This window comes from Rattus norvegicus, chromosome 6 (assembly GCF_021556685.1).
Source record: "Rattus norvegicus strain SHRSP/BbbUtx chromosome 6, alternate assembly SHRSP_T2T, whole genome shotgun sequence".
NCBI lineage: Eukaryota > Metazoa > Chordata > Mammalia > Rodentia > Muridae > Rattus > Rattus norvegicus.
The window spans coordinates 110,039,319-110,055,628 of record NC_141539.1 but is presented as its reverse complement, the minus strand read 5'-3'; the positions used below and the strand labels follow the sequence as shown (position 1 = coordinate 110,055,628).

The 16,310-nt window shown below is 42.6% G+C and overlaps 1 protein-coding gene across 14 annotated transcripts in view; it reads right to left on the bottom strand.

Moving 5' to 3' along the window:
- Positions 1-617: 617 nt before the first annotated feature.
- The window catches only part of Ptgr2 (prostaglandin reductase 2), a 31,737-nt gene continuing 16,044 nt past the window's right edge, over positions 618-16,310 (bottom strand). For 6 of the 14 annotated variants that reach the window (XM_087552788.1, XM_087552789.1, XM_087552792.1 and 3 more), the window contains 6 exons: positions 13,802-13,972; positions 10,225-10,434; positions 8,334-8,455; positions 7,746-7,833; positions 5,411-5,450; positions 691-2,480 (listed from right to left, as the gene is read on the bottom strand). In XM_087552788.1, coding sequence (XP_087408914.1) covers positions 2,404-2,480; positions 5,411-5,450; positions 7,746-7,833; positions 8,334-8,455; positions 10,225-10,434; positions 13,802-13,972 — 708 coding nt within the window. In that variant the 3' untranslated portion in view covers positions 691-2,403. Of the gene's footprint in view, positions 2,481-5,410; positions 5,451-7,715; positions 7,834-8,333; positions 8,471-10,224; positions 10,435-13,801; positions 13,973-16,310 lie in introns of all 14 variants that reach the window. The other 8 variants (XM_087552795.1, XM_087552796.1, XM_087552794.1 and 5 more) reach the window with 6 other exon arrangements.

Below are 16,310 nucleotides of genomic sequence, written 5' to 3'. Positions count from 1 at the left end.
TGACTGTGGGCTCAGATACCAAAGTTCCAAGCTGGATAATAGTTCTTGTTGAAACTTTCGAGTTTGACTGTGTGAAATTTAAGATCTGGCGTGGTGGTACAGGCCTGTGACTCCAGCAATCCCAACACTAGAGGAGTTCCTGTGAACTAGGGCTGTTCATGGTAAGACCTTGTCCAAAAAACAAACAAACAAACCATGATGTGGTGCAGAAGAGTAGGGGTCTAAAGATAATGCCTGTGGGAATTAATGTTCTCTGAAAGTGCTTATTTTCAAGTTTAGAGATAAGCCAGGAGTCTGGATGAGCTAGGGAGTAGTTTTGGTACAAAACGTCCTGGGAGAAAACACTTCCTCCATACAGTTTGTGCTGGGCACTGTAATCTCATTTGAGGATTGCCATGACAAGGACAACTGGGCTACATCGTATCTGGACAAAACCTTGGGGGTGGCAAGGAAATGTTAACTAGGAGCTAAAATCCTAAAATTGAAGTAAGGATTAAATACACAAAATAGATTTGGCAGTTACCGATACCTGAAGAGATGAAGAATTACCAGAAAGAAAAACTGGAACCCAGAGAAAGTATGTAAAACAAGGTTAGAACGCTGCAAAACCTCACTGATTACAATTTGAATACATTTATTACAAGTTTTGCCTCTAAAATACATTGACTGTAAAAAAGTGGCCATAAGTCATACTCAGAAAACAGCTCCAGTTTTATTTTTCTAAAGGTTGAGTTACAATTAATAAAACGAATGCGATACATCAATATATCTGGAATAGTCACGTCTATGACCATTAGTTAATTTACTTAGTCCTACCATTTTCTGAAGCTTGTTTACTTGGTGCTTGTTGGGGGGAGGTGCAGTTAGGGATTAGCCTCAAGGCTCCTAGAGGTCAGTGTGCCCTGACCTATCCTCAACTCACTTTAACCAGTGATTGATTCCTTAGTGAAGGTTATGTCTATTAGCTCTCCGAGGTACCAGCATGGTAATACAGGCCTTTAACATTGGCACTCTGGAGGCAGGCAGGCAGGTGGATAACTGAGTTCCAGGCCAGCGTGGATCACATAGAAACCAACCTAACAGATTCTGTCTAAAAACTGTTTTTCCTAAAATACACACAAGCTTTTATGAGATGTAGTAAGCTGTTAGGCTTGCTACAGTCAATTGTTTGGCAGAACACGCATAGATCAACTTCTCAATGTAAACCTGGCTCCTGGAGCCTCCCATCAACTCACTTATCTTCTCATACCAGTCCTAATCCAAAACGTCTGCCCTCCACCAACTGTCCCACAATCTGTAAATACCCCAGTGCTGCCCGAAACCCATACACTTAGGCCATTGAAGCCTCTCTTTGGGCAGGCTGCTCTACCTGAGGCCCTGCGTTCTAGAGCCCTGCACCCACAGAGTGGCTCAACTCTCCAGCTCCGGGGGACCCAAAGCCCCACTGCAGGCACTAGAGCCCCATGCAGGCACCAGGCATGCACGTGGTGCACAGACATTCGGGTGTGTAAAATAGAGAGTTCTAAAGTCTCATTAAAAATAGGGAAAGGCTATCTCAATTCTAATACCCTCAGTTTAAGAATGGTAAAAATGGGGGCTGGAGATGGCTCAGTAGTTAGGAGCACTGACTGCTCTTCCAGAGGTCCTGAGTTCAATTCCCAGCAACCACGTGGTGGCTCACAACCATCTGTAATGGGGTCTGATGCCCTCTTCCGGTGTGTCTGAAGAATGGTAAAAAATGTTAAAAAATGTTCCCAGTTCAACAAATGTTAACCACTTCTCACCTTAGAATTAGAGTAGAATTTTACTCACTTCTAAAAGTAATTTAAAAATATATATTCCATTAACAGTTGGGTTAGAAAACCTGGGGTTTAAAAATCACCCAGGGACTTTTAATTACTTGATACAAATATATGTAATATTAGTTTTTACAAGCAAAGTTATCCAAGTGACAAGTGACACCAGTCTGGCATCCTAGCAGTCTCGGCAGTGGGAGACCTGAGGAGATAATTTCAATCTATTGTGGCATCAATATTTCTAATACTGCAACCCTCTAATACAATTTCTCCTGTTGTGGTGACCCACAATCATAAAATTATTTGGTTGCTTCCTTATAACTGTAATTTTGCTGTTATGAATATTAACGTAAATATCTGTTGTGCAGGAGATCTGATATGTGACCCCTCCAGAGGGGTCATGACCCACAGAACCCCTGATTATGGTTAACAATCACATATTAAATGTATAATGAATGTGATATTGAAGATAAAGTGGTTATACAACAAAGAAAATATCACACAGGAATGAGAACTAACTGTACTATAAGATTATTTTTAAACATGTCTTAACAATCTTTGTGGGAAGTGGAGAATAGAGGGTCTCCTGGATGGAGACACACCAAGACTACGGAGAAGAATCTTCTGAAATGCGGACGATCTGCTTCCCTATGTTGCCTCCTGTCATCATGGATTGGAATGCAACTGAAAGAAAAGAGAAATGTTACTATGTCTGTTAGGAGCTCTAACATATAAAATTTGCTTGAAAGTGTGATTTTTCTCTTAAGTTTTTTAGTTTAGTTTTGTTTTCCTCCCACCCTCCACCCACCCACCAGTCTGTTTTGTTTTGTTTGTGGCTGGGTGGTAGGGGTGCATGCCTTTTAATCCTAGGATTCTGTGAGTTTGAGGCCAGCCTGGTCTACAGAGTGAGTTCCAGGACAGCCTGGATTACCCAGTGAAACCCTGTTTGGAGGTATGTGTGTATGGAAGGGGGTATTTTTATGTGGAGGTGGAGAGATGCTTAAGGTATGAGAGTGCTCGTTACTCTTGCAGAGGACATGGGTTTAGTTCTCAGCACCCACATGGTAGCTCACACCCATTCCAATTCCTGGTACCAGCTCTAGGGGATCCAACACTCTCTTCTGGACTTAATGAACACCATGCATGCATGTGGTATAGACCAGGCTGGCCTTGAACTCATAGTGATCCACCTGCTTCTGCCTCCTGTGCTAGAATCGCCCAGCTTCTGTGAGGTTTTGTTTTGTTTTGTTTTGTTTAATATTGCATACAGAAGAAAACTCTCAGGGCGTGTGCATGTAGTCCTAGCACTCTGGAGTTAAGGCTAGAGGATCATGAGTTTAAGGCCAGTCTGGCCTATAGAACAAGACTCCAAAATAGCCAAAGAGTTGGGCAGGAGAGAGAGCACACTGACTCCCTCACATATACTGTATCTTAGAAACCTAGAGGAAAATTCCATTTGAACACTGAGCTTGGACACTGGGGACCTGCCCCAGGCTGGCCTGAAGAAAGAGTAAATGCATTTTGAAGTGTAAGGAAGAGGAGAGAGAGAAAGGAGATCTTGCTTCAAACAAGGACAGACAAAGGTACAAGTAAGACACAAGGGAATGCAATCAACGTCCTGATCCTTGGGCTGTTGTTGGGCTGGGGACAAGTGCTGTTGGCCTGGCATACAAGCCGCTCTGAGTTAACTGCATAAACAGATTGTGACTTTCACCTGTAATTCCTGGGGCAGGAAGACCAGAGTTCAGGATGGCCCAAGCTTTGACTGCAAGTAATCTGGCCTCAAAAAGACTGAAAAATAACAAACCCTACTGCTAATTAAAATGGAAATACCTAGCTGGTACCCACATAACAGCACAGAATCTGAGGAGTAAAGGCAAATAAATATGGGGCCAAAATGCCAGCAAAGACAATTTTAAATAATTCAAAATTTTAGAAACTTAAATTTTATTGAGTAAATACAGTATATACTTGTTAAGTCAGCTGAGTAAAATATATGTTGAAATACTAAATACCAGTTTGGAAATATTTTTTTTTTAAAAGTAAAAAAAAAAAATCAGTTTAAGCCTTTTCATTTGAAATGAACAAGAAAGTGTCTAAGTCTATGTTAGGCAAAAAACAAAACAAAACAAAAAAGAACTTAGAAATGTCTGAGTAATTTAATCTGAAAAGTTAACAAAAGCCTATAAAGCTTTCATAGTCTGAGAAGCCAAAAAATATGTATATATGACATGTATTTGACATATGAAAACTGCTCTGGGGCTGGAGAGATGGCTCAGCGGTTAAGAGCGCTGACTGCTCTTCCAGAGGTCCTGAGTTCAATTCCCAGCAACCACATGGTGGCTCACAACCATCTGTAATGGGATCTGATGCCCTCTTCTGGTGTGTCTGAAGACAGCTACAGTGTACTCACATACATGAAGTAAATAAATAAATCATTAAAAAAAATAATTTGGAGGTTTCCCTTTAAAAAAAGAAAAGAAAACTGCCTCTTGATATGGGATGAATATAGAATGTCAAGCTTGCTTTGTTTTAAGTGCTTGATCCTCAGCGACACTCTTGTAGGAGGCTCTGAACTTTAGGAAGTGGGCTTAGCTGGAGAAAGTAGGTCACAAGAGTTGGGCCCTTCCTGTCTGTCGTCTCAATTTCCTGTCCACCATGATGTAGAAGTGCTCTCAAGTACTCCATGATGGTCTGCCCTACCAAGTGCATGGTGCCATGTGACCATGAACTGACCCTCTAAAATCATGAGCAAAGTAATTCCCTAAAATTTTATTTCAGGTATTTTGTCACAGTGATGAAAAAGTGACTCATACACATGTGAGATATCACTAAAGACAATTCCAATTGTGTTGGAGTGCAATCAGTTAGGAAACCTACATAAACAAGGTTGTTTCACAGGGAAGAGAGAACTCTGTTTTACTTTGGAGATAGTCTCACCTAGCTGAGAATGATCACCTGAGTTCTGGGATTACAGTGGCTGCTACTATAGGTGATCTGTTTGTGCTTCATTTGTGGGAGACAAGCACTTTACCAACTAGCCTACATCCTCAGTCCCATCGATAAGTTATGAACAAGAAAATAAGATGGGTGTGGTAGCAAATGCTGTAATCCCAGCACTTGGGAGGCAAAAGCAGAAGGATCAGGAATTTAGGTCAGCCAGCCTCAGCTGCCACCGAGAGAGAGACAGAGACAGAGACAGAGTGCGCGTGCGTGAGAGGGCACTTGCTCTTAGAGGCCTTGACTGGTATCCACAAGGCCCCAGGTTCAATTCTCCCTCATGGCACAGTACAAAAGCATAGTCTTTCAGTTAACACTGGCCCTCCATGCTTCTAAAAAGGGGGAGAATAGTGACTTGGGTTAGCACAATGGTTAGTGTGTGCTTAATGCGAAGGGGGCCATAGGCTCATTCTCTAGAACAAAAGAACACCTGAAAGGCAGTGTTAAAAGAAAAATCATGGGCTGGGGATTTGGCTCAGTGGTAGAGCACTTGCCTAGCAAGCGCAAGGCCCTGGGTTTGGTCCTCAGCTCCGAAAAAAAAAAAAAGAAAGAAAGAAAGAAAAATCACTCCATGTGTTGAGCACATGTATGAAGTAAATCTGTATTCATCTTACCTCCCATGTTTTCCAAGCCGTTTGCCACAGTCTCCTTGATCTGTGAATCATAATAGCTAGATTTAGGGTTAATGGTTTCCATAAAAGGAAATTTAGAACAGTAAAATCCTATATTCCCATTGTCTAATCTTTCTTTTTTTTTTTTTCTTTTCTCTTTTTTTCGGAGCTGGGGACCGAACCCAGGGCCTTGCGCTTGCTAGGCAATCGCTCTACCACTGAGCTAAATCCCCAGCCCCTAATCTTTCTTAAAAAACAAAAAAACTTTACTTTTGTTTTTTCATATTTGTTTTGTGGGTGAGTTCACACTTGTCATTCATAGCATGCATGTGGAGGTCAGAGAGCACCTTGCAGATTCTTTCTCTCCGTAGAGCAGGCTTGCCCCAAATGTAAAGAGGTCAGACTGAGTCTGCCTCCCAAGTGCTGGGTTTAAAGGCATGACCTACATGCCCAGCTTAGCTCTTTCTACATGGGTTCTGGGGATCAAACTCAGTTCTTCCACTTGGCAATGGGTGTCCATAGTCACTGAACATCTTACAGCTCTAGACCCCCAGGCCACCCCACCCCAGCCCACGTTAAACAAACTGCTTATGTGGCAGAGAATGACACTGAATTCACGCTCCTCTGCTGCCCTCACCTCCCTGTGCTGGCGTGACAGGCCTGTGCCACTGCACCAGTTTACTTTCTGCTTCACGTGTGCTAAGCGTGCACCCTACCAAGTTACACCCCCAGTCCATACAGACCCGCTTGGAAAAAATTATCTAAATAGACACATATACAATCATTTCAGGGTTTAAGAAGAACATCTTATCTGAATCCCAGATTAATAATTTCTAATTTTGCCCAACAACCAAAAGAGGCATCGGAATAACCACAAAGAAAAAATATTAAAAGGATATTTACTGAACTCTATAGAAATCATAAGGAAATAGGCTATATAAACCAAAGTAACATAACGCATTAGTGAGTTTATAGCTATTCTAGATTTTCTAAAATGAATGACTTGCCCAACTATATACAATTTAACACATTTCCATTAAAAAAAATATCCAAAGAGGGTCTGATATGTGCTGATATGACGTTTAAGAAGGCACAATTTCTGGGGCTGCAGAGATGACTCAGTGTTTAAGAAAAATGGCTGCTCTCCCAGAAGACCCAGGTTTAACCCACTACCCAGATGACATCTTACAGCTGTCTGTAACTCCAGTTCTGGGGATCTGACACCCACTTCTAGCCTGTGAGAACCAGGGCAAGCAAGTGTCATTCAAACAGTCCTGGAGACAAAACGTCTATACACAGCAAATTAAATTTAAAATCATAATTTCTAAGTACAATTCATAAATATCTGTTAAATTAATGAACACTACAAATTTAGATTTCAGGAAAAATTCCTATTGATTTTGTAAAGTAAAGCTTAACTGTTTAAAAGATCCGGGTGTGGTGTGTGAGCCTTTAATCCTAGCAGAGGCAGAGGCAGAGGCAGAGGCAGAGGCAGGATGAATTTGAGGCCAACCTGGTCTACAAAGTGGGTCCAGGACAGCTAGGGCTGGTTACACTGAGAAACCCTGTCTCAAAACAAAACAAAATTATTTAAAAGATCTTATTTTATTTTATGTGTCTGAGTGTTTTGCCTGAACAGACTTATGTATGTACACCTGTGAACTGCTCTGTCCCTGCAAGGCCGGGAGAGGTTATGGATTCCCTGGAACTAGAGTTAGAGATAGTTGGTAGCCTGTGGGTGTTGGGAACCAAATCCAGGCCCAGCAAATGCTCTTAACCACAGAGCAGCTTCTGCAGTTCTGAGTTTAATAAAAATTACATAAAGGTAATAAAAGGGTTTCACAGTTAGGAGATTATAGTCACCTGAGAGGAAATTTTGCTCAGAGATTATGTGTCTGTGTGTGTCTGTGAGTATGTGCACGTGAGCGCAGCTGCTTAGGGGCTGCAGAGAGGGTCCCAGAGCCCCTGGGGCTGCAGTCACAGTCATTGTGAGCAGCCTGACATACTTGCTGAAAACACAATTGGGTCCTCTGTAAGAGTACCGTGTGCCTTAGCCACTGAACCATTTCTCTAGCCCATCTTTTGTAGCAATTTTTCATAATAAAACGAAAGCATGCCAAATGGCAGAAAAATGGATACTTTTGTAGTTAATAGAAGTTTAGGCTGGGGGTGTGGGTCAGCTGGTAGAGTACTTGCTTAGTCCAGGGTGGAGCATGCCTACAACCCTCACACTGGTGAGGGAGAGGTAGGAGGCTAAGGGCTGAAGGTCATTTCAGCTAGTGTCAAGTTCAAGGCCAGCCTGGCCTACATGAAATGTGGTTCAAAACACACATTTTACCTTTAGCTTTCCTTCTTTAAACCACTGACTCAGCTGTAGAATTCCAGGCTCAAATCTATCTTTATAATTTAATACCATAAATCTCTCTCTGTAAATAGACAATAAAAGAATAATGATTAGAGAACATTTCAAGAGAACCTGAAGTCAAATATTTAAATGGCAGTACCTTTGTTAGTCTTTAAGTTAGCATATACTCATGCAGAGTCTGGTCAGGTACAGTTGTAGGTGTAGTTAAGGTACATTATAGACTCTGCCTGAGTTGTACGCACAGGCGGGTAAGTGCACTAAACTTTGACTGCTTCTGTCTGCTTATCTCTCTAACCTATTTGGCAACATCATTGTGATTTCTCCTTTGTGGATAACATTCTTTCCCCACGCTCACACGATTTCATCCAGTCAAAAACTTGAACTATTAGTCGTCTGAGAATGAGGGAACCAAAATTTAAATATTGAGCCGCCTTAAGTACAGACTTTTCAGTTTTACCTAATAAGAAAAAAGCTGTAACTGAATACATTTCCCATCTATGTAAGGAAACTCTCCAGCCCTGCCCCTGTGAACGTGGTGGGAAGGGCAAAGGGAGGACACACCTTGTGATGTTTCTTTCCTTCTGGATTGCTTCTACAGCAGGGGGCAGCGGAGGAGGATAGGGCACGTCTTTATTGTACTGAGAAATCTGACCACACAGAATGATGTGGCTGTTCTGATTCATCTGTGTAGAGAAACACTGATGATTACACCCTTGGACACCTTTCCAGTTGGTGGGCTTACAGCTAATCAGTGAAAGCCGTAACCACACACTTAGACCTTTATTGCCAATAATTGCATTTATTTGGAAGACATATACTTAAAAGTATTTTAAATATTTTATCTATTTGGTTGTGTGTGTGTGTGTGTGGTGTGTGTATACACATTACACATGCACACGCACACACACACACACACACACATACCTGCATGAATTTTATGTTCACCACATACACGTAGGTGCCTGTCGAGGTCAGACGGGAGCCTCAGATCCCCCTGGAACTGGAGTTATATGTGGTTTTGAGCTGCTTGATGTGCATGTCAGGAACCAAACCAGGTCCTCTACAAGAGCAGTAAGTACTCTCTGTAGCCCTACAAGTTTTAATAAATCCTCTGAAGGAATGTAGAACTAATCAAAGTTTGGTAATCACCAAAAGGATTATATTATATATATTAGTTATCACTGGCCTTGCTGCTTTTAGTAGTAGTAGTAGTAGTAGTAGTAGTAGTAGTAGTAGTAGTAGTAGTAGTAGTAGTAGTGTATTTCTTTTTTAAAGGCTTTATTGAGCTGGAAAGATGGCTCAGTGGTTAAGAGCACTGACTGCTCTTCCAGAGGTCCTGAGTTCAAATCCCACAACCACATGGTGGCTCACAACCATCTGTAATGAGATCGGATGCCCTGTTCTGGTGTGTCTATATAATAAATACATGTACTTTTTAAAAAGCTTTATTATTTTTAATTGTGTATATATGTGTGGGTCTGTGTAAGAACTGTAACAGGCTCCAGACCTCAGCACAACTGAGTCAATGGTGGAGGTGCCCTTCAGGCTGCAAAAGTCAGCACAGAGACAGCACCACCTGCTGAGATGAAAATGCTCAAGTCCACAGTCGGGAGAAAGTCTCTCAGTGCGCGAACCTTGCCACTTTGCTTCTGTAGGTCCACTTCTGACTAACTGGTCTTGTTAACAGAATTGTATCAATTTAGGATATGGGTTTTGTGCTTAAAAGCTCACCCTGAGAAAGGCTCAGGGCTGCACTGGGATCCTGAGCATGTAATGAAGTTGGTAGCCAGCTAATAAAGACTTCTATTGGCTTAAACCCATGTCTTCTCTGTGGCTACACCACAACACGTACATGCCTGTAAGGGCAAGAGCTTGAGGCGGCCAGAAGTGTCAGCTCTCCCATGAGCTTGACTTACAGAACTTAGGCCCTCTGTAAAAGCAGTGTACACTCTGAACCGCTGAACCGCTTCTCTGGCCCAATAATATACTTCTCTAGATTTAAATGATTTAATTTCAACTGCAAGTAATTTTACATATAGTAAATTCCTATTGTCAACTATTGATATTTTACTACATTGTCAATAAAAAATGCATAACACCTATAATCTATGAGAACCATCTCCCTACCCAACTCAGGGTGATGGACACCGTCGGGGTCTCCATTTCAAAAATGCAGCTCTTAATTTTTCATAGAAGTAAATTGAAGGTAAAAATATTATATTGCTAGGCAGGAACTGAAATTCAGAATACAAATGTGCAATCAAATGAAAGTATCAATAAGCTCTCTTGTATAACTTAAATATAATAATAATAATACGATCTTTCAAAATGAGCCTTGTAATTTTATAGTTCCCCCTCAATACCAAGCAAAAGTAGATCACAATAAATATTCTTATATTATATAATATGTAACATCGTGGAGATTTGTAACAGAGACAGATCAGCAGACAACCTGACTTATCACCGCATTGCTGATGTCACCTCCAACATTGTCAAAGTAAACATCCACTCCGTCCGGGCACGCTTCTCGAAGCTGTTCTGCAACATTCCCTGTTTTGTAATTGACTGCAGCATCAAACCCCAGCTCTGAGGTCAAAAAGAGACATTTCTCATGCGTTCCACAAATTCCCACCACTCTGGAACAACCAAGCAGGTGGCCAATCTAGGGAAGAATTTTTGGAAAATTAAATGACTTTATATTCATATAGACGTAAAAATGTCAAAGTATATAAGGTACTGCAAGTAGAAGAGAGCATTTGTCCTAATATTTATGTCAGCTTGACACAAGCTAGCATCGTCTGAGAGGAGGGAACTCCAATTGAGAAAACGCCTCATAAGATTTAAGTGTAGGCAGGCCTGTAGGTGTGGGCGGGCCCAGCCCATTGTGGGTAGTACCACCCCTGGGCTGATGGTCCTGAATTCTAAGAAAACATCGGGACATTAGTACTCCTCCATGGTCTCTGCATCAGATCCTGTCTCCTGGTTTGTACCGTTTAAGATCCTGCCCTGACTTCCCTCCGCGATGGACCTGGAGGTGTAAGCAGAATACTCTTAGCTTTACTTTGGTCACAACGTTTCATCACAGCAACAGTAACCCTTAGACAGGACTTATCACAATTTAGATTTGATGACAGTGCTTTTAACTTAAAAAAAAAATGTTTTTTTGAGATGGGATTTTTCTGTAGAGCCCAGGCTAGCCTCGAACACAGAGATCTACAACCTCTGCCTGCCTGCCTTTGCCTCCCAAGTGCTGAGATTAAAGGTGTGCACTACCACTGCCTGGTTTAACAAAAAAATTTAAAGAATTACTATCCTCACCTTTGATCCTAGTACTCAAAAGGCAGAGGCAAGAGTTATCTCTATAGCCAAGAGAACCTGTCTCAAAAAAATAAACAAAACAAAGACTGAGGACAGATAATGTGATCCTTAAAAACAAACAAACAATAAAATAGTTAAAATTCACAACTTAATATAAGTCATGAGACCCCAAGAATCACGCTTAAAATTCAGTAATTTTCAGGGCTGTGAGGAACACAAATGACAGCTAAAATATAGTTACAGTATGCTATTTCCCACACTAAGTAAACTACTGTGCCTGTTACTTTCTATTGCTATGATAAAACACCAGAACCAAAAACAGCCTAAGAAAGAGAGATTACAAGAGCCCATCATGGAGGGGGTAGGGTGTTGGGTGGGGGGGAGGCTGGTGGCAGGAGCAGGAAATAGAAATCACACCTTCAGCCCCAAGCAGGAAGAGGAAAGGAAACTGTAGGATGAGGCTATGAACTCTCAAAGCCTGTCCCAGTGGCAGGCTTCCCCCAGCAAGGCTGCACCATCTCCCCATACAGCACCGCCAAGTGTTCAATAATGGAGGTTATTCTCATTCAAACCTCCACAGCTGCTATGGTTGCTCATCTTGACTGTCCACTTGATGAGACCTAGCATCGCCATGGACGCAAACCTCTGGGCATATCTTTGATGACTTATCTACATGAGGTTAACTGAAAGGGAGACCCATCGCAAATTCACGGCTGGGCCCACACTGCACGCACTGGAGAAGACAGGCTGAGCACATGCATCCCTGCTTTGTTTCTTTGGTGCTGATGCAGTTTGACAATCTGCCCTGAGCGCCTCTGATCATGGCTTCTCTGCCAAAAGAAACCGTACCCTGGACCTGTGTGCCAAGTACAACCCTTCTTACTTGGGTTGCTTCTCTCATGCACTTTATCACAGCAAAGACAGCTAAGATACCTACTATTTATAAAACACTGCACTTTGTACTGTTCTTTCTAAACATTTACTGCAGACCTACAATCCAACACATGTTTTTGCCACTGCTGTAATCTCAGCCCGTGATGAAAGGGTGAGGGAGGAGGAACAGGCATTCAGGGGCAGCCAGGGAGACAAGTGACTATGCTTCCAAATATAAATAAACAACCTTCTTGTGGAAGAATTAAGAATTTTTTTAAAATGTAAGTTTGATTTTATGTTGATGTTTGGTGCTGGCAACATGGAGCCTCATACATACTTAGCAAGGGCTCTAACCACTGCACTACAACCCAAGACCCCTGTGCTAGTTAAGATTGTAATTGGCCCCCAAGACCCCTGTGGTAGTTAAGATTGTAATTGGCCCCCGTGGCCTCTTGGCAGCGGCACTATTAGATGCTGGAGGAAGTATGTCAGCATGGGAGTGGCCCTGAGGTTTTATATGCGTAAGCTACACCTATCCTGGCTCAGTCGTCTCCCTCTACTGCCTGTCCATCAAGATGTAGAACTCTGAGCTCCTTCTGCACCATGTCTGCCTGCAGCCGCCATGTTTCCTGCCATGACAGTTAGGGACTGAACCTCTGAAACTGTAAGGCAGCCCCAATTAAATGTTGTCCTTTAGAAGCATTGCCGTGGTCATGGTGTCTGCACACAGCCCAACTAAGATGGCCCCTTTGTAGTTTTTGAAAGATGTGTTTTGCTGCATGTATGTGTGTGTGTTATGTACATGTCTGGGGCATGAGACGCCAGAGGCAACACTGGGTCCCCTGACCTGGAGTTACAGAGAGTTCTAAGCCACTCTGTGGTGCTGAGAACTAACCTAGGTTCTGTGCAAGAACAGCAAATACTCTTAACCACTGAGCCAGCTCTCCAACCCTGCTTGCTTGTCTTTTAATTCCAGGAGTTACACAGACCGCTGTGATTGTCATCCCTATATGGGTGACAGAGCTACTCTAACATCTGCCACATCTGTTTATTTAGCAGAAAGAGACACAAAAACCTGTGTTTTTCATATTGTTATCAACAGAATCTAGGTAATAACACTATTTCTGCCAACAGTGTATAAAGTAATGACATACGGTCTTACAAATTTAAAATAAGAGGGCTGGAGGGATGGCTCAGTGGTTAAGAGAGCACTTACTGCTCTTACTGGATTCTGTTCCAAAGACCAGTATCAGGAGGCTCACAACCGCTTGTAGCACGTCACAAAAATAACAAATCCTTTTAATTGAAATAATTTTTATCTTATATCTGTGTATCCTTATATACATTACAGTCAGCCACATTCCCATTTCTTATCCCCCTCCCATCCCCTTTGGAATTCCTTCTCCATCCTCACACACACCGCTCCTGTGTTTGTTTTAAATAACCCATTAAGTTGAATTAGTGTTGCTTGCTTGTGCATGGGTGTGAGGTTATTTGTGGATCATGAGCAACTTACAAATGGCTAATCCCTAGAATCAATTAATTACTTTTTATGAAAAAGTTTTATGTACTCCAGGCTGGGCTTGAACTCAGTAAGGAGCAGAGGCTAATCCTGAACTTCTGACCTTCCTGCCTCCACCCCTACGTGCTGAGATTACAGGTGTGCATCACCACACCACTTTGTGTGGTGCTAAGGATCAAACTCAGAGCTTCATGCGTGCTAGGCAAGCACTCTACCAACGGTGCTATGTCACCCGCCCTTACTTTCATATTTTAAATTATATACATGTATTATGCCTTCTGTTTTAGGAAAGTCAAGTAATTTTTGCAAACTTTACCTGCCCAGCCAAAGATCCACAGGCGCCTGCCGCCCCGCTGACAACCATGGTCTGATTAGATCCAGCAGATACATGACCTTTTTCCTGTACCCCAATCAAGGAAGTCAAGCCGGGCATACCTATAGCTCCAAGGAAATACGAAAGGTGTCCATCCACAAGTTGTGGGTCTACCTAAAATAAAACACATGGATTTTAAACAATGCTGAAATTACAGTTTATGCCACCAAGTCAGAGAGTTATGGGCTGAGTAGTGTTAAATGTCCATATCCTCTAAGTATACGGGATCAATACCTGTAGGTGGTATTTGAGGTAAAATAAGGTCATAAAGTGGGAACCTAATACATGCGCGCCATTAGGAGAAGGAACGGATGCCACATCCCTCGCTGCCTGGAAAGGATACTTGATAACACAGGAAGGTGCTCCTGTAAGCGCAGAAAGACTTTGCCAGAAACGGAATGTTCCAGAACCTCAATCTTGGGTTTTTAACCTTTAGAACGGGAAGTGAGTTCCTGAGGCCACCCAGTCTGTGTGGTGTTTTTAGTAGTCTACAGTAGGCACTCTTTGGTCCTGTTGAAATTCTACCATAACCGTAAACAATAGCTACACTGGGTGCTAAGGGATGGCCTTACCGTCGTGGGGATCAGAGTTTGACCTTACAACCCTTATAAAAACGCCAAGCACACTACTGCCCTCCCAGTCTGGGGAGAAAGGAATGAGTCCCAGTGCTCGCTGGCCACCTAATCCAGTTCAGTCTCTGTCCGTGTCGGAGGAAGTAGACAGCACCCCTGAAGACAGGAGAAGGAGGCAGAACATTTAAACTGGTCCTTCAGCCTCTACATGCACATACATACCCATGTGCTCCCAAACACATCACACACACAATATATATACATACATATACACACACACATAAAAAGAAAAAGGAATATTTTCTTCACATTAACAAAACCAACTTTAACAGTTCTTACATAAACTATTTTTTGTGAATTCCCATGTATATACCAGCAGAGAAAAAATTCATACTAGGAAAATACAAGGCAAAGTCGTAAAGATTTTAAATCCCTGCAGTTCCAAAATAAACATCTATCTGAACTCACACCTCAGTTGAACAGAGGTACTGTGTAGGTAGCCAAGCTGCTCCCAGAACCCACAGATCAGGAAACTAAAATCCCAGCCCGGGGTGGGCTACGTCCCTTCAGGTTGTCGGAAGCAGAGACCCCAAAATAATAAAGGCGACCGCCAGGGATGTTGGCTGCTCAGAACTAGATCCTAAGCCCTGCTTGAGTGGCAAGCCACAGAGAAGTCGAGCTGTAACTGAGCTAGAAGCTCCCTCTCCCTATGAGGACTTAAGTGCTGGGAGGCGCCATGCAGACTGCTGGGGGACGAAAAGTCATCAGTACTTTCCTTAGCGGTTGTCCTTGTCTGCAGCAATACCAATCTTTTAGGCAAAACGTGCCTGGTGGTGCAACGGCAGCAAGTGTGTCAAGTAACCAACCACTTTCCGAGTAGATGTGAGGTCTGGTTCTGAAAGAAGGAATTTACATCTGGAACTATAAACTTGGTCAGAAGCCTGTGGCCAGAGAGGTTGCAGCCCCAATGAGGAGGCCACCAGATTTGCTTTGCTAAGTGAACAAGATGTCTTGTCAGACTGCCTTCTAAGTAATGTTTCTGTCCATAACTAATGTTGCCATCAGTTGTGGTCGGTCTCTCTGCGCAGCCTCACAGCTGGTCAGAGCACTGAGAATAAGTGATTAATAAGTGACTGGTGAAAGCTGAGCCAACAGTACAACTGAGCTGTCAGCATCGCCCACTCTAAAGGTGAGAACAGCAAAGAAGGAGCAGAAGCAATGTAAGAGCCATACAAAAGGATACATGTCTTCAAGGCACGGGTGGATGGCCAACTCAGAGCAGCTATGGTTATCTACCTAAAACCTACACAAGACTGAGCTCATCAACACAATCTCCTGGGAGGTAGGGGCTCACATGAACCACTCCATGGGAATTTAGTCAGCCACATGTATTTTCAGATAACGTTTGTAATTTAAAATATGATACTGAGGGCTGGTGATGAGGTTCAGTTGGTAGAGCGCTTGCCTAGCATGCATATATAAATCCCTAATACCATATAAAAAAGAAATGGCTATGCACACATGAAATACAACACAGGAGGCCAAGGCAGGAAGATCTGAGTTCAAGGCCATCCTCAGCTACACAGTAAGTTCAAGGCCATCCTAGACTACATGAAACCTTGTCTCAAATTGGTGGACCATGGGGAACTGGAGAGACGGTTCAATAATTAAAAGTGCTGTCTGCTTTTCTAGAGGACCAGGATTTGATTCTTGGTACCCACAAGGTGGCTCACAACCATCTGTAACTCTGGTTCCATCCTCTTCTGGCCTGCCCCAGCATGCAAATGGTGCAGACATACATGCAACCAAATATCATATACAAAGTTTTTAAAAATAAATATTTTAGGCTGGTCATGGTGGCACACACCTTTAATCTCAGT